The sequence below is a fragment of the Pseudonaja textilis genome, chromosome 10, assembly GCF_049901715.1.
Source record: "Pseudonaja textilis isolate UNSWEBS1 chromosome 10, rPseTex1.2, whole genome shotgun sequence".
Classification (NCBI taxonomy): Eukaryota; Metazoa; Chordata; class Lepidosauria; order Squamata; family Elapidae; genus Pseudonaja; species Pseudonaja textilis.
Genome location: NC_141999.1, coordinates 13,302,469 through 13,322,438, shown reverse-complemented (window position 1 = coordinate 13,322,438; position 19,970 = coordinate 13,302,469). Strand labels below are relative to the sequence as shown.

At 42.5% G+C, this 19,970-nt stretch overlaps 1 protein-coding gene across 9 annotated transcripts; it reads left to right on the top strand.

Moving 5' to 3' along the window:
* The first annotated feature begins 182 nt into the window (after nt 1-182).
* On the top strand, nt 183-18,053 carry GMEB1 (glucocorticoid modulatory element binding protein 1). Of its 9 annotated transcripts, none has more exons than XM_087939749.1 (10): nt 183-266; nt 5,226-5,392; nt 6,464-6,546; nt 8,321-8,445; nt 8,983-9,086; nt 10,791-10,945; nt 12,015-12,143; nt 12,798-12,935; nt 14,512-14,634; nt 16,038-18,053. In XM_087939749.1, exons 2-10 carry the CDS (start codon nt 5,265-5,267, stop codon nt 16,727-16,729), a joined length of 1,677 nt encoding a protein of 558 aa, XP_087795875.1. In that variant the 5' UTR covers nt 183-266; nt 5,226-5,264; the 3' UTR covers nt 16,730-18,053. The 9 variants fall into 9 exon arrangements, with proteins under 9 accessions (XP_087795875.1, XP_087795871.1, XP_026558261.1 ...); XM_087939745.1 differs by having other exon boundaries at nt 223-266; nt 6,461-6,546; XM_026702476.2 differs by lacking the exon at nt 183-266 and adding an exon at nt 1,828-1,927 and having other exon boundaries at nt 6,461-6,546.
* Nucleotides 18,054-19,970: the final 1,917 nt, after the last annotated feature.

Below are 19,970 nucleotides of genomic sequence, written 5' to 3'. Positions count from 1 at the left end.
TGCCTTAAGGCACCTCGAAACCGTGTTAAATCTTGATTCGATAAAACGTGGTTTCTTGACTGTAGGTTGGGTGTCGGTGTCGAGCCCTGAAAAAGAAAAGCTAGCCCAGGGATCTCCAACCTTGGCAACTTTAAAGACTTGTGGACTTCAACTCCCAGAATTCCTCAGCCAGCTTTGCAGCTGAAGTCCACAAGTCTTTAAAGTTGCCAAGGTTGGAGACTCCTGAGCTAGCCGGTTGTGCTCACAATATAGGAAAGATAATATACGTGGGTATATGCATAATTTTGTTTTTATTTATTTTGCTGTGTTTATGTGGTGAATATTGGAGGGGGTGGCTCTTTGAGAGCTGCATGCGATGGAATTTCATTTTATTGTGTGCCGATTAGGGTACAAAGTGACATTAATGTTATTCTGTTTAAATAGAGGTGTTCAACCTTAACTAATTTTATCAGAGGCTTAGTTTCTTTATAGTTTGCATGCTTTGTTGTGTATTCAAAGCAGTTGACTTGTTTTAATTACTTTTGGTTTTATGGTAGGTCATAGATTATAGTACTTTTGTTTTGCTATTCTAAACATGTTTTTATAGGCATGTTTCTATTACAAACCAATTTGAGTTTCTTCACTCAACATTCACTCCGTTTATTTCATTCTGCAACTTCTGGTAATCCTCTGCATATCGCATTCAGACCCTACCATCCACTTCTTTGGCTGATTATTATCATTGACCTTTTAATTAGCCTGAATCAGCCAAAGGAAGAAAGTTTGTGTGAAACGTTGTGTGTGTCTGTGTGTGGTGGTGGTTTTGGGTGAAGTCAAAATCATATTATGCCCCCCGTGGAGCAGGTCAATACCTCTTAGGGGATTAAAACTATAAAAACGTGGGTGTAAAAGCAAATTGCAGACAATGGGGTGTCTTGTTACTGGAGAGACTTAATAACAGCGAACCTTTTGCTTTGTGCCCTAAGTCTGTTCCAACGTTTGTTAACCTAATCCCTTTAAGAAGTGTGGACTTCAACTCCCAGAATTCCCCAGCCCAACTAGGGAATTCTGAGAGTTGAAGTCCACATAATCTTAAAGAGGTTGACAAACGTGCCTCTGCCAGGAATCAGAAGGCTACTGGCGCCATCAGCTGGGCATAACATTCGTTTGCTGAAAGTTGCACAAGAAGGGGCCCCTTCCGGATTTGGCAGGAGTTTCCATCAAATACATGAAAATGTAGCGTGATGGGATCAGGGCTGCAAATATTCAGAGGACAGTTACTGGCAGGCAACTTCTCTGTATCTCTAACCTTGCCATCTAGCAGCTCTCCGGATTTCTGGTAGCTTTAGAAGGGAGAAGTGCGAAATTTCCCGGGCAGCAAACATTTGCAGCCGGAAAACCGTTTTTTTGGATTAGAATGCAAAAGGGCGTGCTTTGAACTGCAGAAGGGAAACTTAACGATCCGTACATGCAATTAATTAATGAGAGCATTTCTGAGTATGTTGCCTCGCAATTCCACTGGCTATTTTGAGCAATTTAACTATAGAGGGGGCAATAGGCTGACTCTGTAAACAGCTTACGGAGGAGCTGTAAAGAGGTACCTAAGTCTACGGGCTATTGCTATATATCCAATAATTGCAAAACATACAGATGCTATTAATACAGCAGCAGCAGCAACAACTCTGGGGGGTCGGCAGAACCGCTGAGAAGAGCCGATCTTCGCTCGGCCAGAAACCGGCCTGCCCCAAAACTGCAAAACTCCCCCGGCTCCCCAAAAGTCATCCGGTCGCGCCCAGCCGCCGGAGCGCAAAAACCGTTCTGCCTCTCGCGGTCCCTTTAAGAGAGAGGAGGCGGCCGGAAGTCCTGGCAGGCGAGCCGCTGCTGCTGCTGCGCATGCTCCCTCCCTTCCTCCCAACCCCCCCAGCCCGGACTCGGCCGCTCGGAGACGGTAACGGGGGAGGGAACGCAGGGCGACGTTCTTGCTGCCGCTACGCTACGGGAGCCGGGACGCAGAGTGCGTGGAGATGAGGGAGGGGGTTGCGTTGGGTGAGCGCACGGCCGCTACCCCGCCGTACGTGCCGCCGCCGGGAGAGCGGACGTCGCAGCGCCGCTGCGGGGGGAAGTGGAGGGTGGGGAAAGGAGGAGGAGGAGGCGGCTGCGCCTGGCCTGGAGCGAGGGAAGAGGGGCGGGGCCACGGAGGGCTGAGGGGCTCGCGGGGCAGGCGAGGGGGCGGGGCCCGCGGGGGGAGGCGGGCTTTCCCCTCAGCCGCGCGGCCGCGATCGAACTCGCCCTCAGTGGCCAGTGTGGAAAGCCGTCCGCGGACGGCCCGCGAGGGGTGGTTCGCCCTCCCGCCGCCACCACCACCTCTCATCATCCCGAGCGGCCGGGCGAGCTGGGGATGATGGCAGTTGGAGTCTTCGGGCGTTGAAGTCGGGCCAGGCGCTTAAAAAAACAAACAAACAAACCTGCGGGCCGCTTTGCTCTCTCGCCCCCGCCGGGTCTGCCTTGGAACCGCCGGGCGTGGGGGGAGCGGAGCGAGTTTCGCCCGTGGAACTTGCCTCACCGGTTGAACTCGCCCCCTTTGATCCTCGTGGTTCTGAGGGACGGCTTGGAACTCGCGGCTTCCCGAGCCTCTCGGTCCAAAGCCTCGACTTCCTCCTCAGGCGGCCGCGGGGTTGAGGGGGGTTCCTTCCCTGGCCGAGTTAAAAGCCCATCCCCGTTCAGTGACAAAATCGTCCCGGGTTTCATCAAGCTCCTGTCCCCGGGACTGCTTCAACTCCTTCAAAAACTCAAAAAAAGAGAAAATGAAATATTATAGGGCCCTCTTACTTCAGCGGGATGGGCGGGGGGGCTGGACTAGAAGACCTCAAAAGTCCCTTCCAGCTCTATTCAGGTTGATTGATTGAAGGAGAACCCCCCCCATCGGTTTTAAGTAGGATCCATAACAAAAATTAAAACGACAAAATTAGGACTTCAATTTAATACATAATCAGAGTAGGAGCCATGCTCCCCAAAATCTTCCTGCGATTTATTACACTCACTGAGATGGCTTTAGACAACAGACTGGTGGTGGTGATGGTGGTGATGGTGGTGGTTGGAGTTCGATGTAGGATAAATGACTTTAAACAACCTGTTGGAATAGCCGAGATCAAAGTGGCTTACGAAGAATTGGCCTTTTTTTATAAATGACAAATTATGATCAAAAAGGCTATCTTGATTTCTGTATAAAAAGCAATTGCAATCCATCTCTCTTTTTTTTAATGGCAATGCTAATGTGACATGATGGGTTTGGGATTGCATTTGTGGAAAACAATGTCCCCCCCCAAAAAAAAAAATCACAGCTGAAATGCTCCTTAAATGTCCCTCTTCTATCACCCTTTTTCTATTCAATGTTAAAGGTTTTTTGGGTGGGTGGCTTTTTAAAATGACAAAATTGATGCCCTGGCACCATTATTCGAAGGATACCATTGTTGATTGCACAACTGTTTCACATGAAGAAAACTGCTAAATCTTATTTACAAAATAATAATAAAGATGCAAATAGTGTTCTTGTTTGCCTCAATTTTTGTTTTCCCATAATAATAAGCAGCTAAGGCATTCTGAGCCTTCTGTTGTAGCCCTGCCAATATTTATGGCACTGGTTCAACTAATCTAAAATAATGGCTGTGATTTGACTAAGTATAAACAATACTGAATTCATTTGGACTTACCTAAAAGTAAATTGGGAAAGTTGTGATATTGTTTCTGCTTTTGTAGAAGTAAATTCCATTAACATCCAGGGGAATTTGATGAAGATACACAGCATTTGCTCTATAAAATAACTAGCTGATAACCACTGAACCAATGATCAGTTATTCATTTAATTTATCCTGAATTCAGACATGTCTTTAAAGAACTATTCAAACACAAATAATATAATAATCTCCAATTGAATCATTTCAACCTTGCCTTTAAGAGAGACAATAAATTTTTGCATACTGAATAATTTTTAAAATTCATTGTTGTATAGTAGAGGGGTTTAGAACACTTCTAGGAAAGATTATTAGCAAGGTCATTAGAATTATATCTAACCTTCAGATTCAACACCACAATGTATTTCTCTGGGTGTCCTCTGAGAGTGAGTCAAAATGAGAGGAGGAAATTGAATTACGTTTGTGTATTACTAATGAGTTTTCTGCAGCCAGCAGGAGGGGCTGGTTGGTAGTGTGAAGCTGAATTTGTTGGACTATCATCTGATCCAGCAGTAACAATGGCCTATGATTTTGAAAATGAAAACAAGGGAACTGATACATTTTCACTTATGAAATGAGGTTTTGTGTTAAAGTTCTTATTTCCAAAGAACCACGTGTATGACCATTCTTACTGGAAATTCCACAAATCCTTGCTTCCCCAGCTCATCTGCTGATTCGGGAGCAACTAATAGCCAAAATTGCATTTGGGCGTCCTTTTGGCCATTAGTTTACAACCAATGTATTGTGGGAAGGGGTTTGGTTCTGGCATTGTTCTGCTGGCAAAGGAACAAAGAGAAAGCAAATGCAACTCCCACAATCTTGAATTATTTTAAAAAGCAGCAAATGCCTCCCACCAAGATCCAAGTCACCCATGACATCTTTTTGAGCCCTCTATAGATACCACATCAATCATTGCAATGTGACTTTCTAGCTTTCTCTGCCTATTGAGTGACACTGCTCAGTGTTTCAGCCTAATTGGTTGGTTTAAAAAAAGACCCCAAAACAAAACTGCCTGTGAACTCAGAAACAAACCAGCTGTACTAGGTATAGTCTAAGCCAATTGTATATAGGACTGCAGCCTTCACTTTCTAATGAATCCAACTTCATTATAAAATAATAGTTCTACAAAAAAGAATACACTTTTGTTTTCAGATGGCTCATGCCTCTGCTATAGCAGGTGCAGCCCAAATACAGAGAAAAGGGAACGCCTGTACATCTTTAATTGCTGTCACAATAGCCTCTTAAACTTTGCAAGAAAGCTAACAAGGCAAAGTCACTTTCGAGTTCCCAAGGAATTAGTGGTAGGTAGGTTGCTCAATTATTCTGAGAACAATCTTAGGTTGTAAGGAGAGGTTAAGACTATTAAGAGAAGCCCCTGAGGTGTTGAGGATGTTTCTATCACATATGCAGTCCCTTTTGACCTACTATTATAGAGTATAATAATTGTGTGTAATTAGAGATGCCGGATCTCAACTCCCAAATCAAGGTTGCCTCGGTTTTTATTGTCTGCTACAGCATACTTGTCACCCCGTCGCTCAGACTTCATGTGAACAAATGGCAAATGCTGAAGTAAGCATCCCTGTAGGAGATGTGGTGGTTGTGCCAACTGAAGGAACGGAGGGGGGAAACCCAGAAGATACCAAAACCCAGGTTATATTACAACTACAGCCGGTGCAGCAAGGGTGAGTGACATGCCAGTAGCAAAACAAAATATTCCCAAGTAATTTCAAGTAATTGAGGGTTTAGAGCACGGCTTACCAACCTTTTGGACCTCAGGGACCACTAAATTCACAAATTTAAATCCCGTAGACCACTAATACATTTTTTTTAAAAAAAGATAAATAGTATTTAGTGCAATATAAAAAATGGAAATAATTTTTCTGCGGACCACCAACATTTTCTCATGGACCACCAGTTGTTGACTGCTGATTTAGAGGACTGCTCCAAGGAGAATTGAGAATGCAGGCATAAAAAAAGATGACATTCTTGCGATTTAGCAATTTTGCAGAAGATGGAATTTTAACAAGAGTTTGAGGTATCGGGAGATTCTAGATATGTTTAAAAATATGAAGGAACTTGCCTTCTCCATCAATCATTTTATGGTTGGATTTTATGGCTGGACAGAACCATAAAGTTAAGGACAATTTGGCCAACCCGCAGCTGGTGTAGCATTTATTAGAAGAGGTCAGCCCCCCAGTCAGTTCATTCCACTGTGAAGCACATTGTATCAAAACAAGTTTGATTGTTTAATAACAATTTCCTTTCTTATATATAGACTTGAGTCCTTTCAGCTACAGCAAGAGAACTTGCTTCTCATGATATTAACCTTCCTTGGAGATAAAAATTACAGTGTCCCTGATGAAATTGGTGGGGAAAAAATACTGCTATGAATATTACTTTTTATATAAATGTTTATATAATCCAAAATAAACAATTTTGCAGGGAAACTTAATATTAATAAGTCAAATACATCAAACTAATATTGATAGGGCTAACAAGAAGTTATTGCTATATAAACCGACAACAGTAGAATAACCAAAAGATGAAGTATTAAAATTAAGATTTGGGGTTGCTGTTGAAAAGTGCCAAATTCCATAAATATGCAATTATTAATGGAAAATCCCATAAATAAATGTTACCCCTTCTGATGCCAGGGGCACACAGATTGATGTTGTGGGGATGTGATGTTCTTTCATGTTACTAGTTTTCAAATGACTACATCTTTTGTGTACTTACTGCCATTTTTACAGCAGAATTTATCAAGAGGGCTCTGAAACTAATGCGGCCGTGATGGCTGTAGAAACGCATACCATACACAAACTTGAAGATGGCATCGGTGAGTTCGCCGTGGTAATGATGCATCAGTTTCATGTTTAGCTCAACTGTATTGCAGCGTAATAGGGGTGCTTTGGATGAAGCCTGCAGGCAGCATGTGTAGCAGTGGTGGTATTCAACCAGTTCTGCCCAGTTCTGGAGAGCCAGTACGAGCGATGAGCAGCGGAGACCAAACCAGTTCTCTCTGCTGGCTCTGCTGTTGGGCCCACCTGTCCACCTGGGCTCTCATACTCACCTTTATCCGCTGAATTTGAAGTGTAGCTGCTTTGCGCAGCACAGAATAGTATTGCGTGGCAGCTGCTGAAGCAATTGGGATTGTGCAGGCTTGCAGGAGGCGAATTAGAACACCTGTGCGCCTGCGCAAATGACTCTCCGCCTGCACAAATTGCGCGTTTAGCACGCACGTGCACACAAAGTCTGTGCACACATGCAAAATGCGCCCACCGAGCCAGTGGCAACAATATTTGAATCCCACCACTGATGTGCTGTGGTTAGTGCACTGAAGCAGAAGCAGGAAGACACAGTGAACTCAGATGCACTGAATGGCTTTAATGCAGTCACTGCCTCTTTATCATCCATTGTACATCCCTGGGTTCATATTGGGAGGACAACACTGAAGAAGAAACAATATGTCCACTGTCTTTCTTGCAAACCAAAACTTTGCTCAGCAAAAGCAGAAATGGGCTGATCTGAAGCATAACAGTTTCTGCAATAGTTATTTGCATGGATGATGGCTTTCCCCCCACTCCATACAAGCAAGGGAAATACTAATCTTTCTACATATTTGCATAAGGTGGAACAAAGCCTGTAGCACTGCAAAAAGCTAGAATCCTTGAAAAAAGAGTCCTTGAGCTAAGAGGCCTTGGGAGCTTTCTTTCATTGTCTCTTCCTGTGTTGTCTAAAGGTTCACATTTCTGAAACTCAACTACAGCCACAAGGTAGTTCTTGTCAGACTACTGTCCAAATTTCATTTCCTATCTTCAGAATAACTGGAAATTTGCATATTATATTGGACATTCAAGAGTGTGAAAATGTGAGGATAGTATCCCAAAGAATTGTATTTTCCCCAAAAATATTTTCTAGGTAGAAGCTAGTACTTTGCTCTTACATTGTAGTTTAATTTTGGCATGATGTATTATGGGAGTTTAACCACTTACACCCCATGATTTATGGCTGAGTTGTGAATAGTATATCATGATTTATGGCTGAGTTAAACAAATCGGACCATGTATTACTAAAGATTAACCCAGTCCACAAGAAATCCCTGCCTTGTTAATGGCAACAAGGACAACAATGAATACAATTGTCTTCCTTTTATACTCTGAACTCTTCTGACTGCTATGCAACTGTACCGTGACGCTTGCCTAAATACTATAGAGTACATTATTTATGGATCCATCATAAGTTGTAAAGGTGAAACAAACTGTATAATTTTACCAGTGTATAAAGAAGTGATGGCTTAAAATGTATGTTCAGACTTGGAATCTCCAGTTTAGAATATATAGGATGAGAAAAGGCTTGAGATTTTTAAAGTCCTTTTCAGTCTTTGGGTTAGATCAAGGTGTCCAGTCTTGGCAACTTTTAAGACTTGTGGACTTCAACTCCCAGAATTCCCCAGCCAGCCATGGGGGATGCTGGCTAGGCTAGCTGGGGAATTCTGAGCATTGAAGTCCACGGGTCTTAAAATCACCAAGGCTGGACACACTTATGGTGAGATGAATCAGAACGGAGATCTCTGCATGCCTCTCAAATGTCTCCCTTATTTCCATCTGTAGATGCCAGTGCCCTTGAAAGCAATGAGGAAATTGAGATTGCCTACCCCATTACCTGTGGAGATAGCAAGGCCATCTTGCTCTGGAAGAAATTTGTGTGCCCAGGAATCAATGTCAAATGTGTTAAGGTAAATAGCACGGTGAAAGTGACTTTGCCAGCTCGCTTCTCTTCGTTCGGTGTTACTGGGTTTTTGACAGCATTCTTTTCCTTTGAAAAATGTCCCGCTTTCCACTGGATAGGCACAGGAGTATTAGGTTCACTAAAACGCTTAGCAATAAACTATTTAGGTGGCAGGGCTGAAGGCAATGTCTTTATTTCATTCCTGCAAGGAGACACCCCTTCCCCTGCCACAAGGACTTGGGCACCACTGTAAGAAAAATGTTGGGTCATGTCTGCCATAATAGATGTTTTTCTCGTGAGAGTCCCATTCTGCAGTATATAATTGGATGGCCAAAACTTCCCTGCTTATCCGCCTCATTTTTATCCCCAAACAGTTCTACATATTGCACAGTGTCAGCCGGGGAATCACAAAGCCCAGGTTGTATTAACGAAGTCCTAGTGTGTCTCTTGATGACATGAATAATGGGTGCTGCCTTGAAGACTGAACGGTTGCATTATATGCTTTCCATGAGAAAAATAAATGGTTCCCTTCCTCTTTTGATAGTTCAATGACCAGCTTATCAGCCCCAAGCACTTTGTTCACCTGGCTGGCAAGTCCACCCTGAAGGACTGGAAGCGAGCCATCCGCCTAGGAGGAATCATGCTGAGGTAACCGTCTTGTCATGTACAGGTAGTCCTCCACCTACGACCACAATTGAGCCCAAAATTTCTGTTGCTAAGCAAGACAAGTTGTTAAGTGAGTTTTGCCCCATTTTACAACCTTTCTGGCCACAACTGTTAAGTGAATCATTGCAGTTGTTAAGTTAGTCACAGAATCTGGCTTCCCCATTGACTTTTGTTGTCAGAAGGCTGCAAAAGGGGAATCACATGACCCTGGGACACTGCAGCCGTCAAAAATACGAGTCAGTTGGCAAGCATTTGATGTGGCCACAGGAATACTGCAAGGGTTGTAAGCATGAGAAACATCCATATGTCACTTTTTTCACACGGTTGTAACTTTTATCAGTCACTAAATCAACGGTTGTAAGTTGAAGATTACCTGTACCAAACTCTGGTGCAGACATCTGAATAGGAATATCCTCTCTCCTTAAAACTGTGGTACCTTGCATTTCTTGCTAAATAAAAATAGTGCTGAGAGTTTGACCCTGTGTATTTTTCACAGGAAATGATCCAGTGATTTCATGGGCCATTTTATACAGAACCTTAGGAGGGGTTGCTGGAATAAGACTTTGATCCACAGCAGGGCTTTCCAAACTTGGCAACTTTAAGACTTGTGGACTACAACTCTCAGAATTCTCCAGCCAGCTATGCTTGAAGTCCATAAATTGAAGTCCATAAGTCTTAAAGTTGCCAAGTTTGGAGACCTCTGATCTACAGGTAGTCCTTGACTTACCACAGTAATTGAGCTTGGAAATAGGTTGTAAGTCATGCCAGTAGTTTGGTGGTTCATCACATGAACAACTTGATTTTACAATATTTTTTTATGGTGGGGATTAAATGAATCACCATGATCACTAAATGAACACTGCAGTCATTAAGTGACCCCATTGTTTGCAATGGGCATTTTTTGCTGGAAATTGGAAGTAAGTGCCAGTTTCCAGCAAAAAAAATATATATATCATAAATTGAAGTCATGTGACTGCAGAACACTGCAAATGGCCATAAATGTGAACTAGTTGACAAGTGCCCAAAATGCAATTCTGTGACTGCAGAAGGATGCATCCAATAGGACTTGTAAGTACCTTTTGGGGGGGGGTCTCCTAGAACTTTCACAAAGAGACCGTTCGGAGGTCGTGGACTTTTTATAAGTGAATCCTGTTATTCATGGCTTCCTTAACTGCGGTTTCAAGTGTCTTAAGGCAGGTAATACAAATTAGACATTATCAATGGTAAAAGGATTGGGTCTATTCAGGAGAGAACTTTTGGAGAATTTTTCTGGGTGTGTAACATGCACAAAATGGTGGAGGTGTTTTGCCCTGAAGTAAAGTATATTTGTAATACCCTCATTATCCCTGATTTTATTACCCACAATCTTTGGGCTGGAACAGCCTCCAATGAATAATAAGGGCCACATTGGAGGATCCCATAAATTGTAGTTGTTAATCCTTTCCATATTGCCGGATAAATTGGGATAGAAATACTTTTTTTCTTACGATAAAGAACCATGCACTTCATGGTAAACCTTCCATTGAATTATATAACTGTGGTTGTACATAAGCTAAATGGGACAGAGCATTGTTTGATGCACCATGCTCAAAGGCTTTGTCTTTTTACATTTTCATCTTAGACAACTGTTTGAACTGATTTTCATCCCCCCTCAGATGACTGTTCTGTTTTCCATTCATTGTGCAGAAAGATGATGGACTCTGGGCAAATTGATTTCTATCAGCATGACAAAGTGTGCACCAACACCTGCCGAAGCACCAAGTTTGATCTCCTGTTCAGCAGTGCCAGGGCCCCAGTACCAGGACAAACAAGCCTGGTACAGACTCCCACTTCTGCTGATGGTAGGTCTCTCCCTTATTAAAACTCTGCCTTGACTAGAATAAGTGTAAATTGAAATAGAGTGGGGGATAGATTTACAAATTCTGTTACAATATCCTCACTGAATTTATGTGCTTTCCAAGATTTCTAGGCACTCCTATTGCTTGACTGTCTACCTTAAAGGGCTGACAACACGCCTGATTTGTGTGAAATATTTATCATGTGGTTTAATCCTGGGCTACACCCAAAGGGCTTTGAGATAGAAGGGCATTGTGCCCAGTGTTGAAGAACGTATTGTCTTACTTCTCATTCCACATTTTGTTTCTTTTTGTGAGAAAGGGTTTTTTTTTAGTTCAGCTACTTCAATTAATTCGAGCATAACAAGTTTAATGTATAAGGTGAAGCCACATGACAAATATTCCGTACAATTCAGGTGTGACTTGAATATTGAAAGGAAAAATGCAATTCGTATAAACCAGGGACTTTCAACCTCGGCCACTTTAAGATGTGTGGACTTGAAACTTTCAGAATTCCACAGCCAGCATTGAATTGAAAAACACAAATGTAAAGTGTACCAATGTGGTAGTTACACTCAAACATTTCTTCATTCATTGCAGCATCTACAGAATTTACGTAACATTTCAAAAGCAATGGCTTTATTGTGCCAACCTTGAGGATATGTTGATCAGCCCAAAGCAATCTTGCTTAACTTGCCCAAGGTGGCACCTTCCAAGAGCAATTCTCAAGCTGTCCAGCTAGTATTGAAACATGTTGGCTGAGAATCCGAGGAACTGCTGTCCTCACACAGAATGTAAAATGGTCAAGGCTGGTCTGGAAGGACTAAGTTCACACTCAGTGCTAAGACCTAATGTGCTGTGAGCTGTCTTTTGAACGTCCCAGCCATTGTGATTTGGAAATTATGGTGTGTGGCTTAATGTACGGTGTAAACCCTATCATTATGTCATATCAAGTCATAGACTTACAGATGAATAGTTGTCTTAACAGAACTTATCCCAATGTATCATCTAGATGTGTGGGTGGTTGAGGAGTTACTGTGGCAGCAGAGTATCAGACTGGTCTTCTCTTATTCAGGAAGCATCACTCAAATTGCAGTGTCTGAGGAAAGTGTAGAAGAAGGGATTGAATGGAATTCTGCTATGACAGCAGCAGTCACTATGGCAACTGATGAGGGAATCAAGAAAGACCCAGAGGAGATTTCAGGTTGGTCCTTCCCATTTCTCTGTACAGCTTGCATACTTTTTTCATTTCCTCTGCACACTTTGGAAAGGAGAGGAAGTGGAGTAAGAGAAGCAAACTTTTGCCGGTGATGGTTGGGATTACTCGGCGTTGCATCCTCAGTCTTTCTGTAGGGTACCAATTTGGGGAAAACTGATCCTAAACCTGACTCATCAGCAGTGGCATGCACTGCCCTTGAACGATCCTTTGATAATTTGCACCATAAGACAGAAGGCTTCTAGTGTCTTACTTGTCATGCCCTGAAAGCTATTTTCAGCCTGTTGCAACTGTTTGTGAACACACATGTGCTGCAAGCATAATTTGTAAGTAATCAATGAACAGTCCACACCAGTGTTCTCAACCATGATTACATAAAGAGGTGTTGACTTCAACTCTCAGAACTCTGGCTGGGGAATTCTGGGGGTTGAAGTCCACACATCTTCAATTAGCCAAGGTTGAGAAATACTGATCTGGAGTGGGCGTCTTTTAGTTCAGAAATACAGATAATGCTTATGGGTTGGATCAACAAGGTAGCAATCAATTCCTTAAGGTGCTTGTGGATGTATAGTAGTTTGCTGGTCCCAGCAGTAGAAATTTTGCTGTTTTTTTCTTTAAAAATGTTTTATCTTTCTGTGGCAGAGGAGATGCTGATGTTTTGGAAAGGCATTGCTGATGTGGGCTTGATGGAAGAAGTGGTCTGTAATATTCAGAAGGAGATAGAGGAGGTGCTAAGAGGGGTACAGCAGAGGCTTGTCCAGTCCCCCTTCCAGATTACCGGTGGGTAAGAGGTCAGCAGTCTCTATGTTGATATGAAATGATAACCACTAGGGAAGACTTCCTGCCTTACATGTAGTCCTTGACCTACAACAGTTCACTGAGTGACTGAAGTTATAACATCACTGAAAAAAGTGACTTATGACCGGTTTTCACACTTACAACCATTGCAGCCTCCCCATGGTCACGTGATCAGAATTTGGATGCTTGGCAACTGGTTCACATTTATGACGGTTGCAGTGTCCCAGGATCATGGGATCCCCCTTTGCGACCTTCTGACAAGCAAAGTCAATGGGGAAGCCCAGATTGATATAACAACCGTGTTACTAACTTAACAACTGCAGGGATTCACTGAACAACCATGGCAAGAAAGGTTGTAAAATGGGGGCAAATTTACTTAACAACTTTCTCACTTAGCAGCAGAAATTTTAGGCTCAATTGTGGTCGTAAGTCAAGGACTACTTGTATTTATGCTTGGTGAATTATCTGTCTCGATAATGCTTGTTTTGTCATTTTATTAACTACTCTCCGATGATAGTTCCCTTATGAGAAGTGATCTCAAAATGCAATGCAATCCTATAAAATCAAAAATAGTGAACATTAACAGGAAAATGCCAAAACCAATTAAAACCCATCAAACTCGTAAATCATCTTTTTCCAGAATGTTTTCATTGTCTAAATGTTTATCATAGCTCCCCTAGTATCCAGTCACCTCTGTTGCTTCAGTACTGGAAAAAGAAACTTTTATAAAGCATACTTATAAAGGAGAATATCTGCAGCTCAGGGTTGAAATGAAGGGTCCTTGGGGCTTTCTGAACTGGCTTGTTTTCTTGCAGAAAAACCCAAACTAGGTAACATCATCAGTGCTGGGGTAGTTTGGGTAATGAAACGTCTGCAAAAAAAACAAGCTCACAGAGCACCAAGGACCCCTCATAAAGCATACTAGAATGGCCAGATGACAATGATGAGAATAGAAATAATAATAATAATAATAATAATAATAATAATAATAATAATAATAATAATAATAATAATAATAATAATAATAATAATAAAAATAATAAGGAGGGAGAAGAGGAAAGAGGTCTACCTGATACTGAAAATATATCACTAGTGATACCAGGAGAGTCTACCCCTGAGGCTGAAGAGGAAAAATGTACTTCAGGTTGTTGCATATTTGTGATTTTCTGCAAAATTTCTCATTGAAATTTACATAATAATACATTAGGCACTTGTTGACTATAAAATTTCTGATGTAGTCTCACCTACACTGTTTGCAAACTAAATTGGGTAGAATTATTCCTGCTTTGGAATTCTTGAGCAAGTAGGTTGCTAAGTCAGGGAAAGAGTATTATTATAAGTATTTTCTTTATCTTTTTTTTCCAATTGTTAAATATTCTCTTCTTAGTGTCAGTTTCCATGGCTGTTGTAGGCGAACCTTGCAAAATCAAGACGGCAAGTGCTACCAAAGTGTTAAGTAACCCTGCATGGGCAAACAAGGAATAGCTCAGGTCTTTCTGCCTGGGAGTTGGGATCCCATTTAGAACATTAGTCAATATCTGTGAATGTCTTCCTGTAGATGCTGCTGTTCTAAATAATGTCGCTCACACTTTTGGCCTGATGGACACAGTGAAAAGAGTGCTGGATAACAGGAAGAGTCAAACAGATCAGGGAGAGGAGCAATTTCTTAACACTCTTGCAGGTAATTTTGAAATGGGAACTTTCTTAGCTCATCAATTAATTGTGCAAGAAATGTGCCTGGGTTGCTTGGTTGCTGTACTACATTCATATTCCCTCAAATTTGCTTTTTTGATGAGGAGGCTAAACCTTCCAGATGTTATTAAGATTAAAGCACGTACATTGTACTCCCGCAGCTGATGGTCAGTTGGTCCTAAATTAAGCATTTTTTTTTACAACATACCTCCTTCTCCTCCTTTCTATCCTCCTCTTCCTCTTCTATTTCTTATATACAGAAAATTCCTTACAATTACCAAAAGTATGATATTAGTCACATTGAATACACTTTTATGTCTGTGGCGATTCTCAATCATCCAGATGATGGTTGTCTCAAAGGTGCTTTTACCAAAGGCAATTGGACTTTCTTGTTTTTTTTCCTTGAAAATGTTTTGCTTCAAAAAGAACTCATCCGTTCTGAAGAAGCTTCTTGGATAAGAAGCAAAATATTTTCAAGGGGAAACACCCCCCAAGAAAGTCTGGTTGCCTTTTGGAAAAGCACCTTTGGAACAATAAACACTTTTATCTTTTCCCAAGAGGCATTAGCTATATTCTGACCAGCATTTTTGCTGTAATATTTTTGGTAGTTTTTGTATACGTTGGAGGTTTGAAAACTTGCATATGGTGCTGTTTTAATTTTAAAGCTGCTGTTGTCTGCAGCTCTGAGATGGGGTTAAGCAGCACTTGGAGAGGTAAATTAGTTTCTCCTCTCCATCCCAGTTTTTTTTTTTTTTTTGTTCTCTAAATAATTGGAATTATCCTCATAAGCCGCGGTGCTGCAGTGGTTCACGCAGGCTACTTCTGCTAGCTGCCTGCAGTTTGGCAGATCGAATCTCACCAGGTTCAAGGTTGACTCAGCCTTCCAGCCTTCCGAGGTGGGTAAAATGAGGACCCAGATTGTTGGGGGCAATAGGCTGTAAACCACTTAGAGGGCTGGGAAGCCCTGTGAAGCAGCATATAAGTCTGCTATTGCTTAGGAAGGAAGGAAGGAAGGAAGGAAGGAAGGAAGGAAGGAAGGAAGGAAGGAAGGAAGGAAGGAAGGAAGGAAGCCATGGTGGCGCAGTGGATAGAATCAGAATTTCAGGCTAACTCTGCCTACTGTTCCGAGGTGGGTCAAATGAGGACCCAGATTGTTGGGGGCAAGAAGCTGGTTCTGTAAACTGCTTAGAGAGGGCTGTGAAACACCGTGAGGCGGTAGATAAGTCTTAAGTGCTATTGCTATTCCTGTCTACTGTTCTTTTGGCACAGGAGAAATGACTGGATGACATACCTAGAAATAGTTTCCCTACCTCCTCTTGTCTTTTGTGCTGCTTGTGTGACAATTTCCAAAGCATTTCCTTGACTAGCCTATGCCATAAATCCTTCTCCCAGCACTAGATCGCCAACTAGAAGAGCAGAAGAAGTTCGCCAGGAGCCCATCCATTCAGAATGTGGTCCTGATGCCAGTCAACACTCCAAAGCCTCCCAAAAGGCCCCGGTTGAAACGTCCCGCTTCGGCCACAGTTCTAAGCCCCTCGGCTCCCATCCAGCAACCTCAATTCACCGTCATCTCGCCCATCACCATCGCACCCATGGGACAGCAGTTTTCCGTTAGCAACATTCCAATGGCCACAATCAGCCAGGGCTCCAGCCCAGTGACTGTCCACACATTGCCCTCAGGTTCCCAGCTCTTCCGCTACGCCACCGTGGTTTCTTCCTCCAAAACCAGCACGTCTGATACAGTGACACTTCACCCCTCCTCAAGCTTAGCCCTGCTGAGCTCAGCAGCGATGCAGGACAGTGGGACCCTTGCCAACGTGGCCACCATGGTGAATCCTGTGGAACTGGTGGCCATGGAGTCTGGCCTGACTTCTACCATCCAGGCTGTCGAAGGCACTTCGGAGGACGGACAGACAATCATAGAAATAGACCCAGCGCCTGATCCAGAAGCCGATCCTGAAGAATCAGGGGGGAAAGCTGTGATTTTGGGGACAGAATTGAGGACTGAGGAGAAGGTGGTGGCTGAGGTTGATGAACATCAGCACCAGGTCCATAATGTGGAGATCGTAGTCTTGGAGGACTAGTCAACAAGCCATCCTGCCTTGCTAAATGATTGTTCACCTCTTACCTTTTCTATTGGTTTGATCCCCCTTTTCTTTTTTGCTTTTACAGCCTTGTTGCAGGTAAGTTTACACGAATGCTGGTGATCATTTTTAAGCAGTCATTTTCTCTAGTGGGGAACGAGCAGGCAGGCTGCGGATGTGTGTGGATGATGGTTTGTTGGGAAAAGGGAGAGGTCAGAACTTTTCCTGCCTAGTGAAAGGGGAAACAAGCCATTGCTGTTATTCCCTCGGGGAGGAGGGGTGGCAACTCCGTAGACCCAGATTTGAAGCGATCCTTCTTGGATTGTCCGTCTCAGAAACAAAGCCGGCTCCTTGGAAATGTAACGACTGGATGAGTAATGACCTTAAAGCAAGAGCTTCCGTCTGGACCTTGAGCTCTTCTTCACCCTGGGAAGGGAGATTCCATGTCCATTTCTGACTCTCCCAGCATTTTGCATTTTTGGATGTGGCAGAAGAAAACAAAGCACTCTGATTGATCAGGTCACCAGCCCTTCTTTGGAATGTACTGTGTTTTTTTTTGTTTTTTTGTTTTAATATTTTCCTTAAGCTATTTGCCCATTTGTGGCTTCAAAAATTGGATCCTTGGCTTTTCGTTTTTGTACTTTCTCCAGCAGTTTTTCTTTTCCCTCGGTTGTTACAAGACTTCTAGGAAATGCTTACGCTTTATGCCCACGCAGGCACATACAGGGAGAAACTAGGAACTGATAACGGCAGATGCAGCACCCAACGACCACCTGCTCTCGCAAGTACAGAACCGATAACCTGGATGTCTGTATACGTGGCGGGAGAATTGGGCTCAGCAAGTAGGGCATGCCTGCCGCTTACTCGGCACTCTGGGAAACCATAACATGCTGGCTTAGGTGTGCGTGTGTCTCTGTGTGTGTATGTTTGATGTTCATAATTTTTTGGGGAGGGCAAAAACAGATTACAGGAGTCTGGATGGCACATCCCTTTGGCAATGCGGCTGTCTGGTCTCCCTGTCTGTCAAGCTGGGTGTGTGTGTGTGGATTGTTTTGAGTATCTTCCTTAAGGGAAGAGAAAGGAGTAGGGAGAAAAAAAAAAGGATTTCCTTCCCCAGCCTCCCTACTGGCCGTAACACAGTGCTTATGGTCTCCCTCTCCATATTTTAAGAAGTTAGAATTCAGAGTTGGAAGACTTGAAGAGTAAACCAGTTGAATTGTTTTTAAAACAACAGTTTAAAAAAAAAAACGCCCCATGGGGGGAGTGCCATTTGTTTTGTTTAGATTTTCTTTGCATTAAAAGATAAGGAAAAACAAAAGCGTAAGAGGACTGCTCCTTATGTTGACACGGTCTCCATTCACCTCTCTGTTTTTATCCTCCCACGGAGGGGCTTTGGTGGGCCCCTTTGGAGCCGGAATGGCTAAAGGTTACCAAAAGGGCCTGCTTGGAGATCAGAATTCAAAGAAGGGTAAATATGATGATGAGAACATGTGGGACTGAGCACTAAAGGGAAGGGCCTAAAGCCACAAAAAAAAACTCCCCACTTCTCCAAATGAATGGTCTTGCAAAAGGAAGTCTATCTGGCTGCATCCATCGGCAATTACAGCGTCTTTGCCACCGTTCTCCCTGCAGAAAAGAAATCAGCAGGGCTGGGCTCGTTTGAAGGCAAATGAAGAACATCGTGGCTTCAAAATCTAAGGGACTGGTTTGGTCAAAAAATCGGCATCACTTTTTCATTGCGGCTGTTGATAAAAATAGGATTGCCAACATGATCACCAAAGGATATGGCACAAAGAAGGGCTGGGCACGTCCCAGGGTTACGTGATCAGCATTTGCGACATGCCTAGCTGGCTTCCAAACAAGCGAAGTCGATGGGGGCGGGAAGTAGCCAGATTTGCTTAACAACCACGACTAATCACTTAACAACTGTGGCAAAAAGGTCATAAAATGGGGCGCAACTCAGGCAACAATGGTCTTGCTTAGCAATGGAAATTTTGGGCTCAGTCGTGTTTGTAAGTTGAGGACTACCTGTATGCGTATTCTCCTTTGGGTCATTAAAATCAGTCAGAAGTCAGTGGAATATAAATAGACTCGCTATTTTTTTTAAAAAAAGAATATAGATAGTAAAGAGAACCAGCGAAATCAGCCTACTTTTGATCACATCAAAGCGAAATCATTTCCCTCCATTTCTTTGGAAAGTTGAGGTCACATATATACAAGAAAAACAAAGGGGAACTCCTACCAAATGTTGAAATGGCATCTCTTGACAAGAGGATGGTCACTGGTTTGACTACAACAGTGTTTGCTCCTGGCTGGGGAATTCTAGGAGTTGAAGTCCACATGTCTTAAAAGTTCCCAGGTTGAAAAATACTGTTCTACACCATCTGTCTTCCCTTTTTTGTGTGAAGTGAATGTGCCCTTTTCACACATTCACTTTCTAAAGCTGAAGAAAGTGGTACAGCATATTGCAGCTTCAGTCTTCACTATCAAAAGCAAAGAAAAAAAGGATTTAGTGTCTCAAGATCTTTAACCCATTGTGTTGAGGCTAAATTTGATCACTTTTTGCTTTAATACAAGGCTTGAACTCTACCAAATGTGGGTTATTTAACAATGCATGATTAAAATATGGTTAAGCACAGTGTATGGATCTGATCACAGTCCTTGCGCAGATGAAAAATGGCAGAAATTTGCATATCATCCTTGAGAACCAGAACTTTTCACTTGTCCAAAGCTGGTCCATTATTCTTTTTTTTTTTTAATTTTTTATTGTTTTTTAACATACAAAACACAACAAAACATAAAAGTATCAGCTCCCCCATATTTTTGTACACACAGTAAGTCGGTTGGTCCATCGGTTTTGTGCATTCACCTCATAGTCACAATTACAATTACCTTATATAATACTCTTATCAATACAAATTAATTCTTTAGTTATCACAGTTAATAAAAGTGTCTGTGCTGAGCTGTAAACTCAGCAGCCTATTTCAGTTCAAAGAAAAGGTCACTAAACATTTTTTTTCTCAACAAAGTTTTGTTTACTAAAAATGATATGTGTAACAACTCAGAAACAATTTAGATGATTTAAGTATAACTTTTCAATACACTGTTCATAGCACAGTACATGTAGTAAACTAACAGGATTTAATAATAAGATGTGTCTACTTAGCTCAATAGGTCCACGTTTTCATGTACCAGCTTTATACACTCAGGCACTCAAAAGGATCGCGCACCTAAAGCAAAT

Coding starts and splice junctions, on each gene's coding strand:
- GMEB1 (XM_087939745.1), top strand. CDS start 5,265: ATGGCAAATGCTGAAGTAAGCATCCCTGTAGGAGATGTGGTGGTTGTG. Junction 9,087..10,790: donor CTAGGAGGAATCATGCTGAG/GTAACCGTCTTG, acceptor TTCATTGTGCAG/AAAGATGATGGACTCTGGGC. Junction 12,144..12,797: donor AGACCCAGAGGAGATTTCAG/GTTGGTCCTTCC, acceptor TTTCTGTGGCAG/AGGAGATGCTGATGTTTTGG.